Here is a 23,231-nt window from a genome sequence, read left to right as displayed (position 1 = left end):
TAAGATGCTTTTACGTATATTTAATTACTTTTAATATATAACTAGTCTATTTTTAAATATTTGAATAAATAAAGAATAAAATACTGTTTTATCTTTTAGACATTTATATAGAGAGAATTTTTTTTATATAATTAGATTAATATTATATAGCATACTTAATATTATATTACTTTCACCAAAATTAAAAATATTACAAGAACGACGAACTACCGGCATAATATTTTCTTTTAAATTGTAAACATTTCTCATGTAAGAGACTGTATTTTCTTTTTTGAGGAATAAATGTCTATAAACTGAAGATCTCTTACTCCCTGTCTCCCTTTTTCCGTACCTTTAGTGTATTTTTTGTGAGTCGTACCGATTTCTGGATCTAGGTATAAAAAATATTATACGTTTGAATAGATCATTCATTCGCTTAATATTAATAAATATTTGTAAATATTAGGACACTGTAAGTACAAACTTAAAACTCACCGTAGAACACGGTCGTAAAATATCAGAATGTGAAATGCGACTTTAACCGCAATAATTAAGACAATCAAAGGAATCGCACATAAAAATAGCGTATCACTGTAAATAGGCTTACAACATTTTACGAGTGAGATACAAAGCGACTTCTTGAAGAACAGCGCTGGTGTACAGAGCTCCTAAATGCTTAAATGATCATTTCATGCCTTCGATCACTAAAGTTTCAAGCATATTATATCGGATCACGCTAATAATTCTGCCGAGAAGCCATTATTTTTACTTGCAAAAAGTCATAATACATCCTATTATGTTTCAATGCGTGTAAAAGTGGAATTCTAACGTTAGATATTATTTTGATTATAGTTCCTCATTAATATGAATAGTTTCATATATCTTTAAAACACAACAATTGACGATAGAATATCTGATGCGAGAGTGGTACTAGACACTACTTCCAATTATTCGTATAACTCTACAAATTACATTACATTCAATATCATAGCATATCATATTCAATGCGACCCATTAATGAATAAGCCCTTAAGTAATAATACGTCAACTAAAACGTGTGTGTCTCGTACCCGGCTCGGGGAATTTTATTTCTAGCACACGATGACATAATTGTAATATAATCGTACTTGTGATGAATTCTTAGATGCTATCTAAGAAGCTGATAAAAGTTTTTTGTTGATTTTTATGACTAATTAAATTTGTGTACATTAGTTGAAATTTTAAACAGAAAATAACAAAAACAGTTGACAAATATTATTAATTTTCCAGTTGTGAATAGAACGTTTTTATGTGAATTGTTTAATTTAACGATAAGTCATGTTAAACCGATCCAAAACAAAAATATTTATTAGTTTATGAGAAACGAGACCGTATATACACGTAACCACAACACGTAACCACAATGATTATACAAATATAAAATAATATTTTTTTAAACTATACTATAATTATAAAAGCCAATCCACCAGTCGTTGTAGATAGAAAAAGCATGAAAAGACGCTTCACGAGAGAGTCGTGCGCGTATAAAATCTGAATTTTTGTTAGTTTTAGGTGCATTCTTAAGCATAGGTATATATTTAAAAAAACGGCCTTTTTTTAATTTTCCTTATTTTTCCCTGTATGTCATTGGGAAGTCTTTAGAATATTTGATTCATTAATGACTCAAATAATGCATGTGCATAATAATTACGTTAAGTTACGGTGCAAGCCGGTTTTTCCAAGAGAAAAACTATGACGTAAATCTAGACCTACTCGTATAGGTCAGTTTTTTTAGTGATATATTAAACTATGCCATCTATATCACTAAAAACATGATATAACTATGTAATGAACAAATGAAATAAGGAAAGGCTTCGCACCTTCTAAAATTTTACTTAAAAATCGGTTCATCGGCTAGTATATAAGAACTCACTTAACGTATTTTTCGATATGTTACGTAACATGCGAGGTAAAGAAAAACTACTATTAATGCACTCTTAGGTTAAGATATCTCCTAAACCTAAACCAACATAAACTCTGACTCAGATTCGAATTCAGCACGTAGAAAATACTCGGGAAAATATATAGTAGGTTTCTTGTTATAAATTCATGTCCATTTTGTATCTAAACAAATTGCAAAGCCATTGCTTTAAATTGCTATATTAATACTGCACTTTAATTATACATATTATGGATAAAACATATATAAAATTATATAATAAGCGATGTATGTGTGGCCTATGCAAGTAAATATGCCTATACTAACATGTAGTAATTAAATAATAATAATAAAAAAATACACGCACGCTATCACGGGGTATGGACGTCTAATACCTGCACCCGCTCCCACGCAAGTGACGCCGTGGGCAAAAACTAATAAGCTATGTTTCGAACCGGTTAAAAACCCGAGCAAAACATACACACCTCCATTATTTATCTGGTCGCAATTTGCTTCTAATTTTATATTTTTTTAAATTACAAATTCAAAGAAGGAAATAATTAACGCTTTAAGAAATCGTGTTATAAAAAATAATAACTATAATATATATTTCCAAATTTAATATCCTTCGCGGTAGAATATAATAACATACAATTTCACCTCGGAATGTAAGTTATTTTCTAGTTAATATTATAATTAAATAACTGTTTTATTCTGTCATTTTTGACATTCAAAACTATACCATACCAACCCGCAACGGAGCAGCGTGGTGGAATAAGTTCCATACTTTCTCCTCAAGGGGAGAAGGCCTTATCCCAGCAGTGGGACATTCATAGGCTGGTATTGACATAGACATACATTTTATAATGATTTCCTGATATGATATTTGATTAGTATTCAAAAATATTAAGTGTAAAAAAAACAAAATGACATCTAAAAGAACCGTATCTGGTATATTTTCCAAACTAATTTGGTTTTTCTTGCAACAATACCGCTTTAAATTTGATATTTATAGAGTAATATTCACCATGTTTCGAAAGACCCATCATCACATGAGGACGCGTCAAAATCACGTCGCCGATTGACCGAGCGATATTCACCAATAAAGATTTATAACAATACAATTTAATTGGTGGTAGGGCTTGGTGCAAGCCCGCTTATGTAGATTAGGTATAGGCATAGACAAGGGACATAACATCTTAGTACCTAAATATGCCGCATTGGCGATGTAATAAGCGGTTAATATTTCTTACAGCGCCAATGCGTGTAGATTTTAGATCCTAGTGACCACTTACGATGAGATGGTGTGTTCAATTTGCCCGTCCTTTTACCTATTTTATAAAACAGCCTTATGTAATGAATACAGACGTAGTAGATATTCATCAGTAAAGAAAATTATAAATGAATTAAATTAATAAAATTATTGAAGCTGCGAAAATAAAGAGAGATTTTAGTGGATTTTATTCTTGGAAATTCATAAAACAACTATCATTTGATCCAAAGACAGGTGGAGTAACCGCGGGAAAGAGGTTTTAGAGGTATTCAGAGATTCGATCAACACCTCTAATTATCGTTAGTATTGTTGTGTTCTGGTTTGATGAGTGAGAGAGCCAGTGCAACAACACAACCCAACTTAGCTACCAATGATAGGCGCATATTGTTGATGTAAGTAATCCTAATATGTATATAAACGGAATACAACTGACTCACCACGAGATCTCCGAAAATTTAGCATCTACTTTGAATTTTACTTGTAAAAAGTTGGATCGGGCAGCTAGTAATATTATAAAGGCGAATGTGGGTTTGTTTGTTACGTCTTAATTACTTTACGCGAAACATAAAAAAGAATGAAATAAAATCAACGGCGGATGTATACAATAATGTTCATTATTTCTACAATAATAAAAACTAACTCGTAAAAGATTACTTTTTGTCTCAAATGCATTATCATCAATAATTTCTTATATTTTTATTCTTTTTTTGTATTTATCTTTTTTCGTTTTGTTTGAAGACTTGTCGTTTTTATTATTATTTTTATTTTATATTGTATGTATTTATATTATGTGTAATTTATATTGGCATTATTTTAGTTATAGGTTCATACAGCACCACGTACATCATATCCCATGAGTTATTCCTTACACTGTTAGTTGCCTGGAAGAGATAGCAATAAAGTCGCCAAAGTGGTAAGCTTTTTTTATTTAGACTGTTTTTATGTTTTATATATTTTTTATCTTTGTGGTGTAAAATAAAGTATAAAGTAAGAAGCTAATTTTCCAATAATGTCTTATGCATAAAATATGACCTTATATGATCCATGCATCCTTTTAAAGCTATGACGTCACAGCTGCTCCAACTACACACTAACAGCCCTTGAATTTATAGGACAGCGTGATTATTGGCAGAAACTAGGTTATGAGGTAGGTGTAAGTCGATCGGCAAACTATCTGAATAAAAAAAAGTTACACGACAGCAAAATAGTATATAATACACTAAGCAGTGCCAAATGACGAATTGAGTTTTTAAAACTGATCTACTTTCGTAAAAAATACTAAAACATTCGTCTTTGTTTTAAACAGATTGATATCCGCTGCGAATTTATTAATTAAAAACAATTTGAGAAGTTTTAATTATAGTTGAATAAAATTACAGCAATAAATGTAATCCTGACCTTCCTTATTGAGTCATGAAGACGCTCGTATGAGAAATCCGTGACGTGTACATAATGTACATGTAATGATGATAATGTAATGTCATCGCACTACAATGACCTTAAACTTACGTATAACGGTTGATTACATGCTATTTATAGCATGTAGTAAATATAAAAATAAATATTGTTTCTTAGAAATTGTACTAATATTATAGAGATGAGATTTGTATAGCAACAAATAAACAATACATCTTATAGTATTGCAATACATTATAATAGTAATTTACTGTTATTTACTTTTATTATCTTTAGGGTGAGCATGGCTTTCCAGTAAACATCACTGTATCTAATTGATAAAAAAAGGGCTTAAAAAATATATTGAAGCAATATTTTATTTACGACTTTCTGAATTACTAACTTGAACATTATTTATTTTATCAATTAATATTACTTAACTAAAACTCTAATACTGTCTATGTATGCTGTCTGTGCGAGCATAGCGAAATATTATGGAATATCTTCATTTTTTGTATAATAATATATTGCTTTTACTGACTGTAATCTGTTATGTGCCAAATGTGCATAAGTATCTGTGTATTAAAATAAAAAGCATTAATTTATATACATTTATAATAATTAATATTGATTAGATGATAAATATTGAATAGTTTTTATATAAGAATGTAAGAGAAAATATTATTTTTTTTCGTATTATTTCGTTTTATTTTATACTTTTCTTAAATGTGTGTAAAAAGGTAATTTCGTAGATAAGAATCTAATTAAAAGTCACGATTATATAAATTTTTTTTTTAATTGCATGTTAATATTTGCTTAATTGCATATTAATGTTAAAAAGAAACGTTAAAGATATTTTATAACTTTTTGACTAATCAAAAATTAATTTGAATTAATATTAAGAAAAAAACGATAATTCAGTTTTAATTTCAAATGTCGTTATCTCGAGTTATTGTTTTTGTTATTTGATACCGTAGTCCTTCAATTCAGTGTTGACTCTAAGAATCACAGTAGGAGTCGACATAGCGTCGTATAAAACATTTTAACACTTCGGCAAAACCATCAGTCGCTGGATACATTGAAACACGTGTAATGAAGTCTGTTATCCTCATGTGTGTTGTGTGCGTTGCGCTCACCGCGTTGAGAGAATGTGCTGAATGTCGAACTGTCGGTTCGTTCGATTCTAAAAATATTCGTTATCGTACGCCGTTCGACCAAGATTCGCATGTCGACATTAATGTGTTGAGAACAAAACGTAGTGGTATAGGGGGTGTGGCGTGTCCTGAAGATAAAAAGCGTTTCGGCTCGATTTGCGTTCCCAAAAATATGTAAGTTATTTACTTTATTTAAAATTCATATACGTTGGTAGACTGGCAAATGAGCTACCTGGCGGTTACTAGAGTATGAGCTCTGATTATTAGTTATATTAGCATTGTAAGAAATATTAGCACTTCCTTAATTCGTCTTAATCGTAATCGTGCTTAACTTGTACTTATAATTCATCTTGTACTCGGCACTTAAGGAAAACTTCGTGAGAAAATTTGCACGTGTTGGTTTAAACTTGCCACGTGTGAATACACCAACTGGCACAGCAACATGGTGAATAAGCTCCAAGTATCCAGCAGATGGATATTTAAAGTTTTTTTTATTTACTAATAAAGTTTCAATCTTATTTGCCAACACTTAATTTCTAACTAAATTAAAATGTGATTTTTTTTAAAGTATATATAGGTAAGCGGACGCGCGTATGGGTCACCAACGCCCATAGACATTGGCATTGTAAGAAATTTTAACCATCACTTACTTAGCCAATGCGCCACCAACCTTGGGAACTAAGATGTTATGTCCCTTGTGCCTTTAACTACACTAGCTCACTCACACTTCAAACTGGAACACAACAATACGGAGTACTGCTATTTTGCGGTAGAAATCTGATGAATGGGTGGTACCTACCCAGACGAGTATTTATATTATATATAAGCCTAGCGAAATAAAATTAGCATGTTATTAATTCTGTCTTAGTGTTCTTTAGTGAGCACTTCTATTAATTTATTAGCAATATTTATAGTTATTTGCAGTTGATACTGGTATTTTTATTAATAAAAAAATATATACATAATTTTGTTGCAGAAAGAAGATAAATGTTGAGAAAAACAATATGACCGTCACGGAACTTCCAGTAGATGTGAAAGATTAAAATTATAGTCATTGAAAGAATGTATAGATAGAAAATCGATAAATAAATATGAAATAAAAAAAATTAAAATAATTCGTTAATAAAGAAACGCATTAAGCACGCACAAGGAATTAGAGAACGGCATCAGAAAAAGGCGTACGAGAGCGTAAAGCCGTTTACTGTCAAGACGTACGTGGTGATTACCCCCAAGACGATAATAGATATTTCAAATCTATAATTGTTATAATATTCTGTCGGTCTTCAATCGCCAATAGCTATGCAGCTAGTGATGTACTGAGAATATTAAACAAGATTCTCAATAATCAAAATTCCTCTCCCGTCGGCGATATGACGTATCGTGCCTGCTGTAATACAGAATGACCTGCTTAAACAACTGACTTGAAACAATGTTCAGTCCGCAAGCCTACAAATCCACCACGTATCTAAATCCTCGTATCCTCTATACGAAGATTTCGAAGCTTATTCGACCACCAGCATACTCGAATGCATATTGGTGGATACATGTGTGGCAGATTTTAATCCACACATGCAGGTTTCGTCACCATGTTCTCCTTCACCAACTAGCACGAGACAAATTACAAATTACACTTATGAAAATTCAGTGATGCTTGGCTTGATTTTGATCAAACATATGAATAAGATCATAAGAATTTATAGTTCTCGATCTGCAAACTGAGTATTTCTAGCTTTGACTTGAGTGAGGTGAGTCAGGGGTCTCAATATATTCTACAAATCAACATCGAATATAAAAAGGAGTAATATATGTAAGTATTTAGTGATCTCGTATTTATTATCGTAGTAATTTCGTGATCTAATCTAATATTATAAATACGAATGTAATTCTATCTGTCTGTTACGCTTCCACAGCTAAACTAATGAACCGATTTTTATGAAATTTGATATGAGGCAAGCTTGAAGCCCAATGAAGAACATAGAGAACTTTCTTGTTACCTAGTGTTATACTCAATACCTGCTCCTTTCCTCTTTATACACGAAAAAATCGCTTTTTCTATTTAAAATGTTCAGTCTTAAGATATATCTTTAGCTGGTGTGTATGTTATATTGATGTCAGTTATAATTATGGATAAATTAAATATTTATAATCAAAAACAAAACGAAAGTCTTTATTCAATTATTTATCAATCAACAACAAAATATAACTATTTAATCAGTAGTTCTAGAACATTCTGGTCATAGTCTTGCAAACGGCAGCGTGAATTCTCCACATGCATTTGCCCAACTTTCCCGAGCAGCCAGAAGGTTTCCATTAAGCCTTTACCCTGAAAAAATAATAACATTTTGAATTAAACGCCTTGATTTTCAGTACTCAGTAACAGCTTGTGAATATCCCATTGCTGGGCTAAGGCCTCCTCTCCCTTTTTTAAGAAGAAGGTTTTGTTTCATTTAAATTTAATAGCCAAATTTTTTGATTAATAATGGCGTCAAGTAGATTTTTATCGATATTCAAAATTAGACCTTAACCAATGTGATAGCAGGAAACTGAACTTCAATGAAACAAATTGCAAAAATTACCGCGACATCGACCATCCCCCGGGATTCCACCATATAATTTCCGATAATATCCAAGGCTGTCTTCGTCGTATGCGATATATGTATTTTCATTGCTGTAAATAAAATAAAATACGTTCTTATATATCCATCCAATATATCCATTAGAACACTTATTTTTAGTATTTGGTCACTATATAAAGTTAAATATATAATCCACTTTTTATTTTGGGCCGGTTAGCGTGGTTGGTTGGCCACTTGCGTTTCATGTTGAAGGTTGTGGGTTTGATTCCCACCCAGGACAGACATTTGTATGCATGAACATGTCTGTTTGTCCTGTGTGTAATTATTTATATAAGTATATATTTACAGAAGAAAAGTAGTATATACAGTATATCAGTTGTCTGGTTTATATGGTACAAGCTCTGCTTAGCTTGAGATCAGATGGCCGTGTGTGAATAATGTCCCAGGTTATTATTATTATTATTGTAAAACTATCAACGCCAATGTACATTCGGTAAAAATTAAAGATAACTTAATTGTTTTTATTTAATTGGGGAACCTTTCAAAGTTATCCAGCATTTGTGACATATTGTTTAAGCTGTGCATTGATAGTCGTCAGAAACAAATTATTCCGTACATAAAAACATTCAATTTCCTCTCATAAACTTCGCGCCTATTTAATTTGTCTATAAGAGAAATCATCAACTCACGTTCCCCTGTGCTCTCCATCCTGCTAGCGGTGTTGATGGTGTCGCCGAAGAGGCAGTATCGCGGCATGGTGGCACCCACGACGCCAGCGACGCAGGGACCAGTGTTCACTCCGGCGCGCACCCGTAACGTCTCTAGCGGCCGGTGCGGCACGCACGCGCCTTGCACGCTATGCATCAACGCCAGAGACATATCCGCTATCTCGGACGCGTGACGATTGCCTACACGAATGGTATGTTTATGATAAATTTGTTTGTTTGCTATATTGATATTTATATCACAAAACTATATATATACATATATATCGCTCTAAACAATAAAATTTAACTATAAATATTACAGATATGCTAGGTAAGAGTAATCTCGGCCTAAAAATGGTTTTACACTGGTGAAATTCTGACTATACAAAGTAAAATATTACCTTCAATCTAATAATTGGCAGCGCATTGATGCGGTAAGGTTTAACCAAAATAAAACAAGGACTTACCGTTCCGCTGTGGTAGACCAGATACGACCATATACGCGTCACCTATCGTCTCCACTTTGTACACGTTGTACTGCATTATTGTATCGTCGAACATTCTGGAACATATTATAAGATCATTTAAAAACGTGAAAAAAAATACAGATGTCTGTTAACGGTTGCAGTAGTATTATCGATAAAAATTTAATATTGATTTAAAAAAAAACACTTAATAAACAATACATAAATAAAAATAATTCTAACCGATTTTTGCAACATTTACCGACGTTAATCTAGCTAGCTAGCGATATCGACATTTTCTCACTTCAAAAACAAGATTTTGTTAAAGTTTTGTAATATTCTCACCGGGACGATTTCATAATGTAATTTTACATTTGAAACACAATTCGTGTTATTCACAAATAATATCCTCCGGAACAATTTCTTTCACGGCAGGCGATCTCAAGAGAGATTAGCCAACTACGCAGGACATATTATAGTGCACAAGTGTGTGCGCAAACACAAGTGCGCTCTCTATTCCCTATCTCTCAAAATCCGATGGGACGGTAATCTGACACGGCTTTACGTGCTTTCCGAAGGTCGGGAGTGTACACACTTTTAACTTCCAGACTGCGGGCTGCTATGATTTTTTGAAAGCTCAAAAACTTTTTATTGGCCCGACCTGAGATTTTAACCCAGGACCTCCGGGTCTCCGGCCTTACATCTAGCTGCTAGACCAACGAAGCACTCTTTATTAGTGTTATTAATATTGATGCAATTAATACATATATGAAAATATAAGTATCTCATCTATCTAATATCTAAGAACTAAGATTAAATATTTGTCCGCCCTTTGCTGGCACTATAACTCATTATATTAAAACGGAAAGACATACTTTTTGACATTGTATTCAATTTATGACCTTTTAAAGGTACCACAGATTCAAATTAAAATTAATCTTGTAAAACGATTCAATCATGTGCTACTTGAATATAGTATATTTTGCTTTTGTCCATTTATAAGAAATCAAAAATAGTTAATTTAATGATAAAATGACGCATTATTTTTTTTTTATTATGTATTATGATCGCCATTTAAGAGAACACTTATCATAATAATTACTTCTTTGAAATTTCCATATTCCGATTAATTACTTATATATTTGTTCGTTTCAAAACTTTAAGGAAAATTATTGAATTCATTTTTATCAATAATTATGTATAAATAATACTTACAATTTTATATTATAAATATAAGTAAAAAGATGTGGAATATCAGGTTGTGGTTCAGGCTCCTCTTGGCTCTTCGGATCACAGCCTTATATCTACCAGAGTGCCACAGGCCAAGCTGCCGCCACTAGCGGTATGCAAACGTCGCGTTTGGCACTATAAGACGGCGGATTGGGACGGTATGCGCGATTACTATGCGTCGTTCCCTTGGAAGGAACGTTGCTTCAGTGGGAATGACCCGACAGCTAGTGCCGCTGCTGTTGCTGACGGGATCATGTCGGGAATGGAATACTACATTCCTAGCTCAGATCTCGTCAATAGGAGTACGCGTAACCGTTGGTTCACTCGTGAATGTGCCGATGCTGTATCATCTAAGCAGGCGGCATATCGCAAGTGGATCAACGGCTGCATTAGCGGGGCATCTAACATTGACTCACTGAAAGCAAACTATAATAAAAATTTCAAGTCCTGTAGAAAGACATACACGAGAGCGGATGCACAGCGCATTGTACAGATTGGTCATGACCTTGTTTCGCATCCTAGGGGCTACCGTAGCTTTTGGCGTCTGACCAAGTCTGTGCAAAACAATTTCTGCCAACCTTCGCTGCCACCGCTCAGAAATCCGGACGGATCGCTAGCTCACAGATCCGCAAGAGCAAGCTGATCTGCCTGGCTAAACTCTTTGCCGACAATTCCGTCATCGATGATTGTAGTGCGCTGCCACCTACAATACCTTCATGTGGCCATACGATGCCTGACATTAAAATCAGGCAACGTGATGTGCGTGCGGAGCTGCAATCACTTGATGTACGGAAAGCTAGCGCTCCCGATGGAATACCAGCCATAGTGCTAAAGAAGTGCGCAGCGGAGCTGTCTCCTGTGTTAACGCGCCTGTTCCAACTTTCTCTCTCTTCGGGATGTGTGCCGGAGGCTTGGAGAAGAGCTAATGTGCAAACGGTTCCCAAAAAAGGGGATCGGTCTGACCCGGCAAATTATCGGCAAATTATCGGCCAATAGCTATCACCTCAGTACTTTGTAAGGTGATGGAACGGATTTTAAACAACCAACTGATCCATTACCTAGAAGATCACCGTTTAATTAATGATCGTCAGTACGGGTTTCGACCAAAACGGTCCACAGGTGATCTTCTAGCGTACGTAACACACCTCTGGAGTGAAGCTATCGACAAGCATGGAGAATCGTTGGCTGTCAGCCTCGATATCTCCAAGGCTTTTGACAGGGTCTGGCACAGAAGTCTTCTCTCCAAGCTGCCGGCATATGGTCTGCCTGCTCAGCTATGCACCTGGATCGCCAGCTTCCTACACAAGCGTAGCCTTCGTGTTTTAGTTGATGGTTGCTCTTCACAAGAAGCCGAGATGGCCTAGTGGTAAGAACGCGTGAATCTTAACCGATGATCGTGGGTTCAAACCCGGGCAAGCACCACTGAATTTTCATGTGCTTAATTTGTGTTTGTAATTCATCTCGTGCTTAACGGTGAAGGAATTCATCGTGAGGAAACCTGCATGTGTCTAATTTCATTGAAATTCTGCCACATGTGTATTCTACCAACCCGCATTGGAGCAGCGTGGTGGAATAGGCTCCAAACCTTCTCCTCAAAAGAGAGAGGAGGCCTTAGCCCAGCAGTGGGACATTAACAGGCTGTTACTATTACTGCGCTTCACAATTCTATGTAGTGAATGCTGGGGTCCCCCAGGGATCTGTGCTATCTCCCACACTCTTTCTTTTGCATATCAATGATATGCTCTCTCTTGGGAACATACATTGCTATGCAGACGATAGTACAGTGCATGGTGGATACCACGGACGCGCAGTGGCTTGGTGAGCGGAAATTGAGGAGAGGCGGAAGGATCTTGTCATTGAACTCGATAGGACGTTAGGGCTCATCGCCAAATGGGGCTCTGATAATCTTGTTGAGTTTAATGCCAAGAAAACACAGGTATGCGCTCTCACGGTGAAAAAGTCAACATTTTCCCCTCTTCCCTCCCTCTGTGGTACTCCGCTGGTGATGCAAAGCAAAATCGCCATGCTGGGGATTGACGTTTGCTGCGACCTTAGTCCAAGGGATTACATCGAGGCTGTTATAAAAACAGCTTCACGGAAACTCGGAGTTCTGAACAAGGTGCGGCGCTTTTTCACGCCACAACAACTGTGCCTGCTGTACAAAACACAGGTACGGTCTTGCGTGGAATATTGCTCGCACCTTTGGGATGGCTCCGCTAAGTACCTACTTGAGGCCTTGGACCGGTTGCAGCGACGTGCCGTACGCATTATTGGCGACGTAAAGGTCACAAACACCCTTGAACCTTTACAATTGCGTCGTGAGATAGCAGCACTCAGCGCTTTCTATCGAGTGTATCACGGTGAGTGCTCTGAGGAATTATTCTCTCTAATTCCTGCTTCCCCCTTCCTTCTTAAGTCCACGCGAGCTGGTTCTCGATGTCACCGCCTAACTGTGACATCAATTTCCATAGCGAACAAAGAAATTTGGCAACTCCTTTCTTTGTCGCACTTCCAAAAAATGGAATTCCTTACCAGCTCACGTGTTCCCCTCCTCTTACAACCCGGGTTCCTTCAAACGAGGCGTGAAGAGGCATCTTGCGGGCCGGCAAGGCGAAGGCGGCTAGTGCGGAACGTTTTTCCCGTCTGTACTGGCCGTCGTCGCGTTTGGACTCTACTACCACTTACCATCAGGTGGAGTAGAGTCATTTGCCCTCCCGGCGAATATAAAAAAAAAAAAGATATATAATATCATTCGAAGTATAAACAAAATGGTAGGTAAAAATTGTAAGCTAATCAATAAAATTATTTAAATTCGCTTTTATATTATTATTTATTAGTTTATAAATAAGTCTTTTATCTCAATTTATATATATTAATAACACTGTAATATTTTATACTTTCACTTTATACGTATAGATTTATTTTCTTATATCTAAGAAATGTAGCAGTAATTTAGCAGTTTATTTTTATTGTTCACAATATTTCTTTAAGTTCTTGAAATTGTGTGTTATGTTGGATTCCCATTAAGTAAGTTATGTAGATGTGTCGTATCACTTATCAATTCAAATAATTAACTGACATTGCCGATAACCCCAAATATATTTGTCATATTAAACATTGAGTTTCTTTAATTACATACTCTATTAATCATAACATATCATAAAACAAAGTGCCCGCCGTGTCTGTCCGTCTATTTTAACGCGATAAACTCAAAAACTGTCGAACGAATATTCATACGGTTTACAATAATTGACGAAGTGATTCATGAGAAAGTTTTAAGCATATAATTTTTTTATGTTTTATGTAAATTGGCTGATATATGACGATAATTGCTGAAGACGTCGGAAAATATCATGCCGTCTGGGAGCATTACTAGCGTGCACCACGTAAACCAATATAGTTATATGAATATTAAAATATTAACGTTTTATACAGACCCTTGTTCTACCCGTGCGAAGCCGGGACGGTTCGTTGTCTAGTTGATTATAGAACTAAATTATTTATCATTTTTAAATTGAAACTGATTTAATTAGTAGTATAGATATATATTCTCAGTATTAGCCGCTTAAATGTTTCTTTTTAAGCTAAGCTTTAGAATTTAGGCTTATTATTATTATTATTATTATTATTATTTTTATAGAATAGGAAGGCGGACGAGCATATGGGCCACCTGATGGGAAGTGGTCACCAAACGACCTTAGACATTGGCATTGTAAGAAATGTCAACCATCGCTTATACAGGCAATGCGCCACCAACCTTGGGAACTAAGATTTTATGTCCCTTGTGCTTGTAATTACACTGGCTCACTCACCCTTCAAACCGGAACACAACAATAACAAGTACTGCTGTTTTGCGGTAGAATATCTGATGAGTGGGTGGCACCTACCCAGACGAGCTTTCACAAAGCTCTACCATTAGTATTAGTGTACATAAGGGACATCATCGGCAATCTGCAAGAAATAAAATCAAACGCGAACTACGCTTGCGCGCCACGCATTCTGTAATGCTGACTTTGATATCGACCATCTCTAGTCATTTCCACTTAAAAACTTCGCTAAAATTTTAAAAAAAGTAAGTAGTGCCTAATGTAAGATCCTTATACATACGTAGCCGAGTGCTGTCCTAGATGAGTTTTTTTGAGAGTCAAGTACCATTACTATATAAATATAATAGAAAAGAACGCCAACGAAGGTCTTTACACATTTATAACATGAAAGTTAAAACGGTTCCTGATGTTATCAGAAGTACTTTAAAATTAGATTTTTTTTAATAAGACCTTGGCTTTTTCCCTTATAAGCTACAATGTTTTTTTTTTATTTTACAAATTTCATTGTTTTACAAGCTAAAGCTACCATAAACTATGTCGCCCTAGTTTATTGTGATGTGTGGTTTACTAATCAATGGACGGATTTCCGATTAACGCAGTGACGGTGTGGCTGTTGTACTGCCTTGATATATATGACACACAGTATTGCAATCCAGCACCATCGTAGTAGCACCGCCATGTACACGAATCTTTACCCCTAATACCTCAACATGTATAAGCGATTGTACTAGTTGAGCGAGTTTAGTTTTATTTGAATTACTTAAAATGATTTTGTAAATTTTAATTCCTTTTTATTTATATTATATTATTATATACTGATTTTCTTTTTAATATTTTAAATGAGATGTTTTCAGCGTTCATTTAGAAATAATTCATTTTGAGATTCATATTTCTCTTGCACGTTACTTGGCAATTAAAAAAAATGTAATTTTTTTTAAGATTATTAATATAATCTAGTTTTTTATTTAATTGGATTAGAATTAAATATTTTTTATGAATCAAAATGCGATGTATGTAGTCCCTCGCACAAATATATAAAATAGCAGTCTGATGATAATAATATAATATATATAGTTATTTATAAAAAGTTATTGGGTTTTTCTGTCAGAAAATTCTTAGTAGCATCCCGGAGTCTGAAAGTTGGAAGTGTATTCACTCTCGTGCCTCGGAAAGCACCTAAAGCCGTTGGTCCTGCGCCTGAACTCTTTCCGGTCGTGTTGGATTTGCCGTCCCATCGGGTTATGAGAGTTAGGGAATAGAAAGTGCACCTGTGTTTGCGCACACACTTGTGCACTATAATATATCCTGCGTAGTTGGCTAACCTCTCTTGAAATTGGCCGCCGTGACGTGATCAAATAATGATCGTGGGTTCAAACCCGGGCAAGCACCACTGAATTTTCATGTGCTTAATTTGTGATTACAATTCATCTCGTGCTTTACGGTGAAGAAAAACATCCTGAGGAAACCTGCATGTGTCTAATTTCACTGAAATTCTGCCACATATGTATTCCAGTAACCCGCACTGGAGCAGCGTGGTGGAATAAGCTTCAAAACCTTCTCCTCAAAAAAAGGGAGAGGAGGCCCAGCAGCCCAGCCCAGCAGTGGGACATTCACAGGCTATTACGAATCAAATACACCGACCTGTACAGCATGTTCAACATATTGATGATCTCCATGGGCGTACTGTTAGCAGATATAGTGGTGAAGCCGACAATATCGCTGAAGTATATGGTGACGGCGTCAAAAGCCTCCGCCGGTACCGTCCTCTGAGCTCGCAGTCTCCTCAGCACCGGCATCGGCAACATCCTAGACAGCAACATGTCACTCTTCTGTTTCTCTGCCATCAGCTGCTGTGTACTCAGCTCTATGGATTCTGTGAATATCTGAAAATTGTTTATCTGCACTCAATTTTTAAGATTTGATGTTCTTCTAAAATGCCTATAAATTTAAGATCATTTAAGCAGTGTTCTGGTATCCAACTTGAGTATAAAATAAATAAGTAAGAAATTTGAGTAAGTTTATGTTACTGAACAAGTCAGACAGTTACTTATTAAACACCGTACCGTTAAAAACAACTTAATAAAAAATACCGTTAAACAGCTTTACTATTTTTTTTTTCAAAATGTGAGTGAGTCAATATATAATTACAAGCACAAGAAACATAATTTTTAGCACCTAAAGTTAGTGGTGGATTTTTGATGTAAAGAATAGTTTATTCATACAGCACTGAATTCAATAGGCGGTGGTGACCATCAGATAACCTATTTGCCAATAAGTCTACTTACTATTATAATCAATAAAAAGGAGTATTAGCAAAGGGGGGATCCCTTATTCGTCCTATCCAGCCATTGCGCCTGATATGTCTCTCTCTCGTGTCGGATTTGCCATTCCATCGGAATATCAGCTGTATTCGCGCAAACACTGAGCACTGAACTATCTCCTGTTGGCTATTCTCCGTTAAAATGGACAAAATGACAAAAATTGGCGAACAGACATCATTAAGAAATATATAAAATAATTATTTCAAATACAAATGCCTGATATTTGCGGACCATTTTATATGCTCACCTGTATAGTGGTAAGGGTGTGCTGCAGCAGCACAACGAGTACGGGTGCCGCGAACAGCACTATCGCGAGTACGCTCACACCCAATACTAGAGTACGTCGTGAGTTCCATATTTCTGTTGCCGTTGATTCGCTGGAAAAGAATCCATAATACTGGTAAGTTACATTTTTAGTGCAAAAGGTTACGATGTGTCTTAATTTACACATCACTTAACAATCAGTATACTTATATACCGTACACCTTATCTCTGAGATGAGTGCCATTTTAAACAAATATGTAACACTTTACCAATAAAGATATACTTTTCCCCCTCCTACGAGCTTTAAAATATCCACTATTCAGGTAAAAAGTTATAAAAAAATAAAATTCTCAGAGGTTCCACAAGTAAAAAAATTTTATAGAATTATAGTTTCGTATTGTCTGCTCGTGGCTTTGTCCACGTGAGGGGTACGTAGGGGGGTATGAAGGGTGTTAGATACCTTACCTCCCTTTCTATATCCCAGACAAAGTAAATGCAAAATATCATGATGATCCGTTCAGTAGCTAACACTTGAAAGTCTTACAAATAAACAAACTTACTTTTGCATTTATAATAATATGTAGAAAACGAAGTCGCAGAGGAAATCGTAAAACTGCGTGCATTCCAAGCGAATGATGTCAATCGTAGAGCATTTAAAAAATCAATGAAGAACTTTTCTATGAAGTAATTCAGGGAGAATTACTCCTAAGCAGTCTAGAGTATTTACACTCCTATGTCTCGGTAAGTAAGTACTCCCGTTGGTTCTATGCCTGAACTCGACCAAGTCTTGTCGGATTGTCATCCTATCAGATTATGAGAGTGAAGGAATAGAGCTCTCTTTTGCCAAGCACACCTGTATTTGAACTTACACTTATGCACTATAAATAGCTTAAAATTTACATTATTTGTTTACACGTTCCCAAAGTTAGGACAAATTATGGCCGTAAAAAAATAAAGTATAATATAAGTATAAATATTTGAGTTCATAATTCATCTTGTGCTTGACGGTGAAGGAAAACATCCTGACGAAAACTGCATGTGTCAAATTTCACTGAATTTCTGCCACATGTCGCATTGGAACGGCGTGGTGGAATAAGCTCCAAACCTTCTCCTCAAAAAAGGAGAGGAGGCCTTAGCCCAGCAGTGGGTCATTCACAGGCTGTTACTGTAACATGCACAACACAGCTTTTTAATAAAATACCATCTGAAATTAAGAACGCTTGATTTTATTACTATATCTTTAATACATTTAAAAGTAAACTAGCTCTGCTACATTATGACAAATACAAATAAACATTTATATACAAATAAATGCGCTAGAATGACAACCAATTCCATTTACATTTTGTATGAACTGTCATATTATTTTTCATATCTTAGACAGACAGACTTTTACATATCTTAGTTCTTGCATTGTTCTCGTATAAGTTACTTGTTAAGTCTTTAACCACAAAATAAAAAGTTAAATTAAGCTTTTTGCCATATTAAGGTTAAAAGTGATAGCTGGTGTTATTGCAAATTTAGAAATATATTATTAACGAAAAACAAAACAACCAACTATTAATGCTGTAATCAGTTGAAAATTAATTTTAATACGCAAAGTAATTAACTTCATACGAAGATATCCGTAGTTTAGAAATGTTATCATGTCGTAATAAAATAATTAGAGTTGTACAATAACGTCAACAATGCTTTTCACAAAGTGGAAGCTGTCGTTTTATAAATCGCAATTATGAATTTAATAAGCGAAAAAAACTATTTATTAACTTTTGGTAACAAGTTGCTTTAGCTGGTGACTAGAGCTAGGACATGCAGCAATACTTAGTATTGTTGTGTTCTGGTCTAAAAAAGTGTAAGAGCCAGTGTAATAAGGTGCATCAAGGGACATATCATCTTATTCGATTTATAGAAACGAGCAGACGATTCGATAACCTCGTTTTTGAAAGTCAGATAAAATTAAGGTCTTATGACTCTCATTTGAAAAGAATTTGTCGAGTCCGGATTAAAATAAAAGCTTACTCGTTGATTCACGACCAGGGCATAATAATTTTTATTAAAATATTTCAAATAGCTGACGCAGAATCAATCCGGTATTTTTCGGTTTAAAATATCTAAGCTTAAAAAATGTTTCCTCCATTAATATATAATATAAGCAATTATTTTTATTACACCTCTCTATGTAGAACTTATATATATATTGAATATAATTTCTCCATTAAGTACATACGAGCTATGACTGCGATTACGTTTGAATGAATCTAAATATATTTTATGAAATTTAAGATTCATATTTAATTTTAAATCGTTTTATTGAAATATTTGCTAATTTATAAGCATACTCTTGGCTTTAAGGTCCGTTTCAGATAATAATGCAAGTTTGCTAATGAAAACATAGATACGTGTGTGGTTTCTAGAAGCAATTTTCTCCGCAACTATATATGCAAATAAATGCTCTAGCATTCATGTCCTGAACACGTTCTCAAGACAAATGGATTCAATAAAGAAGGAATAGAACCGATATAATAAATAAATACATGGGTATTTCATAATTGTCATAGTTATATCGTACTAATAATAATAAATAATAATAATAATAAAAAAACTAATATACAACGATCAACATCAACGTTTATTCTGTTGCTAGCTTACAAGACTGCAGGTCACGATATTAATATATTATAATATCGATTTTCTTTTTACTACTATTTTTATGACTTTTTTATGATATTATTTACTGATCTGTATTAGTACATTGATTAGCCATTAACCACTTTTGATCACGTGACTCATTTTTACCAATCCTTTACAAGAGCGAAAAATATTTCATTAGATTTATATCTAAAATAATAAATGACCTTTGTGTATATTATATATCTTACTGTTTTGACAATGTTTTCCACTAACGTTGGGAAATAAGATGTTATGTCCCTTAATGCTACAATTACACTCACCTTCAAACCGGAATACAACAATACTAAATATTGCTACGGTATTGCTATTGGTACGTACCTTGACGGGCTTGCACAAAGCCCCAAGTAAAAAATTTGTTCCATATTTGCCAAAAACTCACACTTATGCAAAGACCCTTCTTTTCATCTTGTCTAAGGTTTTGCTTGAATTGCACATGGGGCTCGTATATTAATACACCGACATTAGTATTCAATATAGATATTTTCTCCGAAAATAATCTTTTACAATTTTATATAGATATTTTTTAAATATAAATAAAAATCGGCTTCTAAGAATTTTCTGAATATACAAAAACTTAAGAGATTAGATTTAATGAAGATTCAACTTTGTAACAACACTGAACCCATTTCAAAAACAATCATTAACATTGGTTCATAAAAGAAAAAGTTATACCCGAACAAGCATAAATTAAGTCGGTTAAAAACTTGTAAAAAAGTTAGCAAAAAAAATCAATAAGCTGGGCGAATTTCAAACACACGTGCTATACATATAAATATCGAGTACGCTTACCGAACTATAATCCACAAGTTGCTTTGAATTTCTCTCAAATGTTCTAGAAAGTTGTAGGTTTTCTCTGTAAAGTTGTATGACGTGTAGTGCCACGTACCTTCAGCTACATTTGTTTCATTCCAAACTAGCAACGTTGATGTTTTGTAACTGAAAATATAATATATGTAGTTTAAAAATATGATAAAATCCTTCTGATCGGTTTTGGCAACAGCGGCTATTGTCAAAGGCAGTCATTTACGCAGGACATAATAAAGTGCACAAGTGTGAACACAAACACAAGTACAGTGTTTATTTCTTATACTCATAATCCGATGACACGACAAATCTGACACGACCAAAAAAAGTTGAAGTGCAACGACTTTTGGGATTTTTAAGGTACGGGAGTGTAAATACTACGAATTTCCAGAATCCAGGGAGCTACTACACAGAAAAATCTAACATTTAAAATGTTCGCAGAACAACAGAATCTACAGCCTCATAAGGTAGTCAATTAGACCTACTAAAACAACATAACAGAAAGAGACATAAAATTGTACATATTCTTAACTTGTTTAGTAATAGCAATTAAATTTTTAATTGCTATTACTAAACAACACTCATATTAGGAACTGTAAAAAATAATGTTTTTTTCGTATTCTTTTTGGCATTATAGATCACATCGCTGTAAAAAGTCCGTATCTTAGTTCCATTTCAACTTTTACGACATCGCTTTTTTTTGTGCATTTATAGCGGTACCATATAAATACTTACAATACTAAAATCTCCTCAAGATCAGTAGTATTGATCCTCTCAACTTCCAAGTATTGAACAGTCGATTGCAGATGTTCCAGCGCTACGGCCAGATGGTTCTGCGCTTTCTGAATTCGTTCCAAATTTCCAGGTGACGAAAACGTAACCATGGTAAAAGCAATAGATAATTCATCCATTGTTTGCACGAGTTCGTAAGTCGCTGACAACTGCCTGAAATTGAAAGCATAAATAATTTTATTCTTAAACAATTTAAAACTATATCTCTGTTTGCGTTTAGTCGCTTTGTTCGCTTACTTCTTTGAAAGTAGTTGATGGATATTCTCCATAAACAAGACTATTTTCTCCGAAATTTTTTATTTAATAATAAAAGACGAATTTTAATGTTTTGTAATAATAAAAAAGATATCAAAATAAATATCCATTAAATAGTAGGCTTAAAAAGTCTGCTACGGCATATAGTTTAGCTTTAGTTTATAACACTTAAAATAATTTTAGCGTATATATTTCCACAATGTTATTTCATATTGAAATAAATAATATGCTAACTTATGCGTTTTCTGTTACAAAAAACCTATTAATACTTTACAATTTTGACCAATCCATGTAAAGATATTTAAACTCATTTCAAAGAGAGCGGTAAATTGAATTACCACTGTACAAGCGGATAGATCGTTTGGATCCATCGTTATTCTACTGTTTTTGTTAATTCAGATATAAACAATTAATTCATTCGGAATGTTGTAACTAATATTATATTAAAGAATATACGTTTTACATAAAACTCCTAAACATTTTTATATGTGGTATAAACAAAGTAAATATAATAATTCATTTTCCAGAATCTGAGCGAGCAACTAAATCAAGTCCGTTAACAGTTGTTGTTGTTGACGTTGGCTCTGCTACAAACACAATATCTGAGACTGCAATAACAAGAATTGGATATATCATGTCAGACTAGAACAATATCAAATTTATCATATAAAAAAGTTCACCTGATTTCCTCTCTAAGTCCGTCCAAACTGTAAGGCTTCCGAGCTTACTTAGTATTACTACAGGCAAAAAGGGCATAACATCTTCATTCTCAAGGTTTATGGCGCATTGGTAATGTAAGGGATAGTTAATATATCTTAGTGCCAATGTTTATGAGCAGTCGTGGCTACGTACCGTTAGTCGGGCAACTTGCCAATCTGCCTACCTTACAGGCGCTGATGCAAATAAGTAACTACTAAAAAGTAATTTAAGTACGTTTCCGTAGTTTAAGCTTAAAATACTTTTTCTAACACTGTCAAGTGAGATATTCTCTGTTCAACTAAGGATTAACTAGAAAAGTATACCTCTTGGCATTATTTGTGCAAATTAATAAATAAAAAGAAGACAGATAGTAGATTATAAGATTATTAGTTTAATTATTAAAGTATTCAGTCAATCTGCATGATAAACAATTATATTTGAAGAACATTAAGCTATTATAGCATCACGAAAGCATTAAAATTTGTCCAGCTGAATGAATTCCACTGGTCCGAATCATTGTTTATAGTGTATGGCCGATTAAGCCCCAAACCCAAACGCCAACATACACTTTATAACGCTATCTGCGTAGCTTTTACACTTAAATTGCAGTGGCGTAGCAGCAACTTTAATAATTCCAACAAACGAAAAGGCTTATATATTAGAGGAATTAAATCATATATATGATATAAATGTCAACCTCGTATAAATAAATCTTGTAAAATGGTCACTAACAAAATGGAGGAATCGTTGTTTTAATGTTTATCCAGTGTAAAACATTTATTGGTGTGGTCAATGATACAAAAGTAACTCATAAATATACGATGTAAGAATGAAAAAAAATAGCCTTCAATAACCCAAAACGTTTAATTTGTTATCAATGAC

General features: G+C 34.3%; 1 protein-coding gene across 1 annotated transcript in view; it reads right to left on the bottom strand.

Moving 5' to 3' along the window:
* Nucleotides 1-7,922: 7,922 nt before the first annotated feature.
* LOC126773591 (adenylate cyclase, germination specific-like) overlaps nucleotides 7,923-23,231 on the bottom strand; it is a 114,597-nt gene continuing 99,288 nt past the window's right edge. Inside the window, exons 8-15 of the mRNA XM_050494562.1 lie at nucleotides 21,339-21,548; nucleotides 20,589-20,735; nucleotides 17,092-17,221; nucleotides 16,165-16,406; nucleotides 9,470-9,564; nucleotides 8,985-9,203; nucleotides 8,296-8,387; nucleotides 7,923-8,042 (exon numbers count right to left, since the gene is read on the bottom strand). Of these exons, the coding sequence (XP_050350519.1) occupies nucleotides 7,923-8,042; nucleotides 8,296-8,387; nucleotides 8,985-9,203; nucleotides 9,470-9,564; nucleotides 16,165-16,406; nucleotides 17,092-17,221; nucleotides 20,589-20,735; nucleotides 21,339-21,548 (1,255 nt within the window). The remainder of the gene's footprint in view (nucleotides 8,043-8,295; nucleotides 8,388-8,984; nucleotides 9,204-9,469; nucleotides 9,565-16,164; nucleotides 16,407-17,091; nucleotides 17,222-20,588; nucleotides 20,736-21,338; nucleotides 21,549-23,231) is intronic.

The sequence above is a fragment of the Nymphalis io genome, chromosome 15 (assembly GCF_905147045.1).
Source record: "Nymphalis io chromosome 15, ilAglIoxx1.1, whole genome shotgun sequence".
NCBI lineage: Eukaryota > Metazoa > Arthropoda > Insecta > Lepidoptera > Nymphalidae > Nymphalis > Nymphalis io.
The sequence above is the reverse complement of the archived record's forward strand: the minus strand, read 5'-3'. Positions and strand labels throughout refer to the sequence as shown.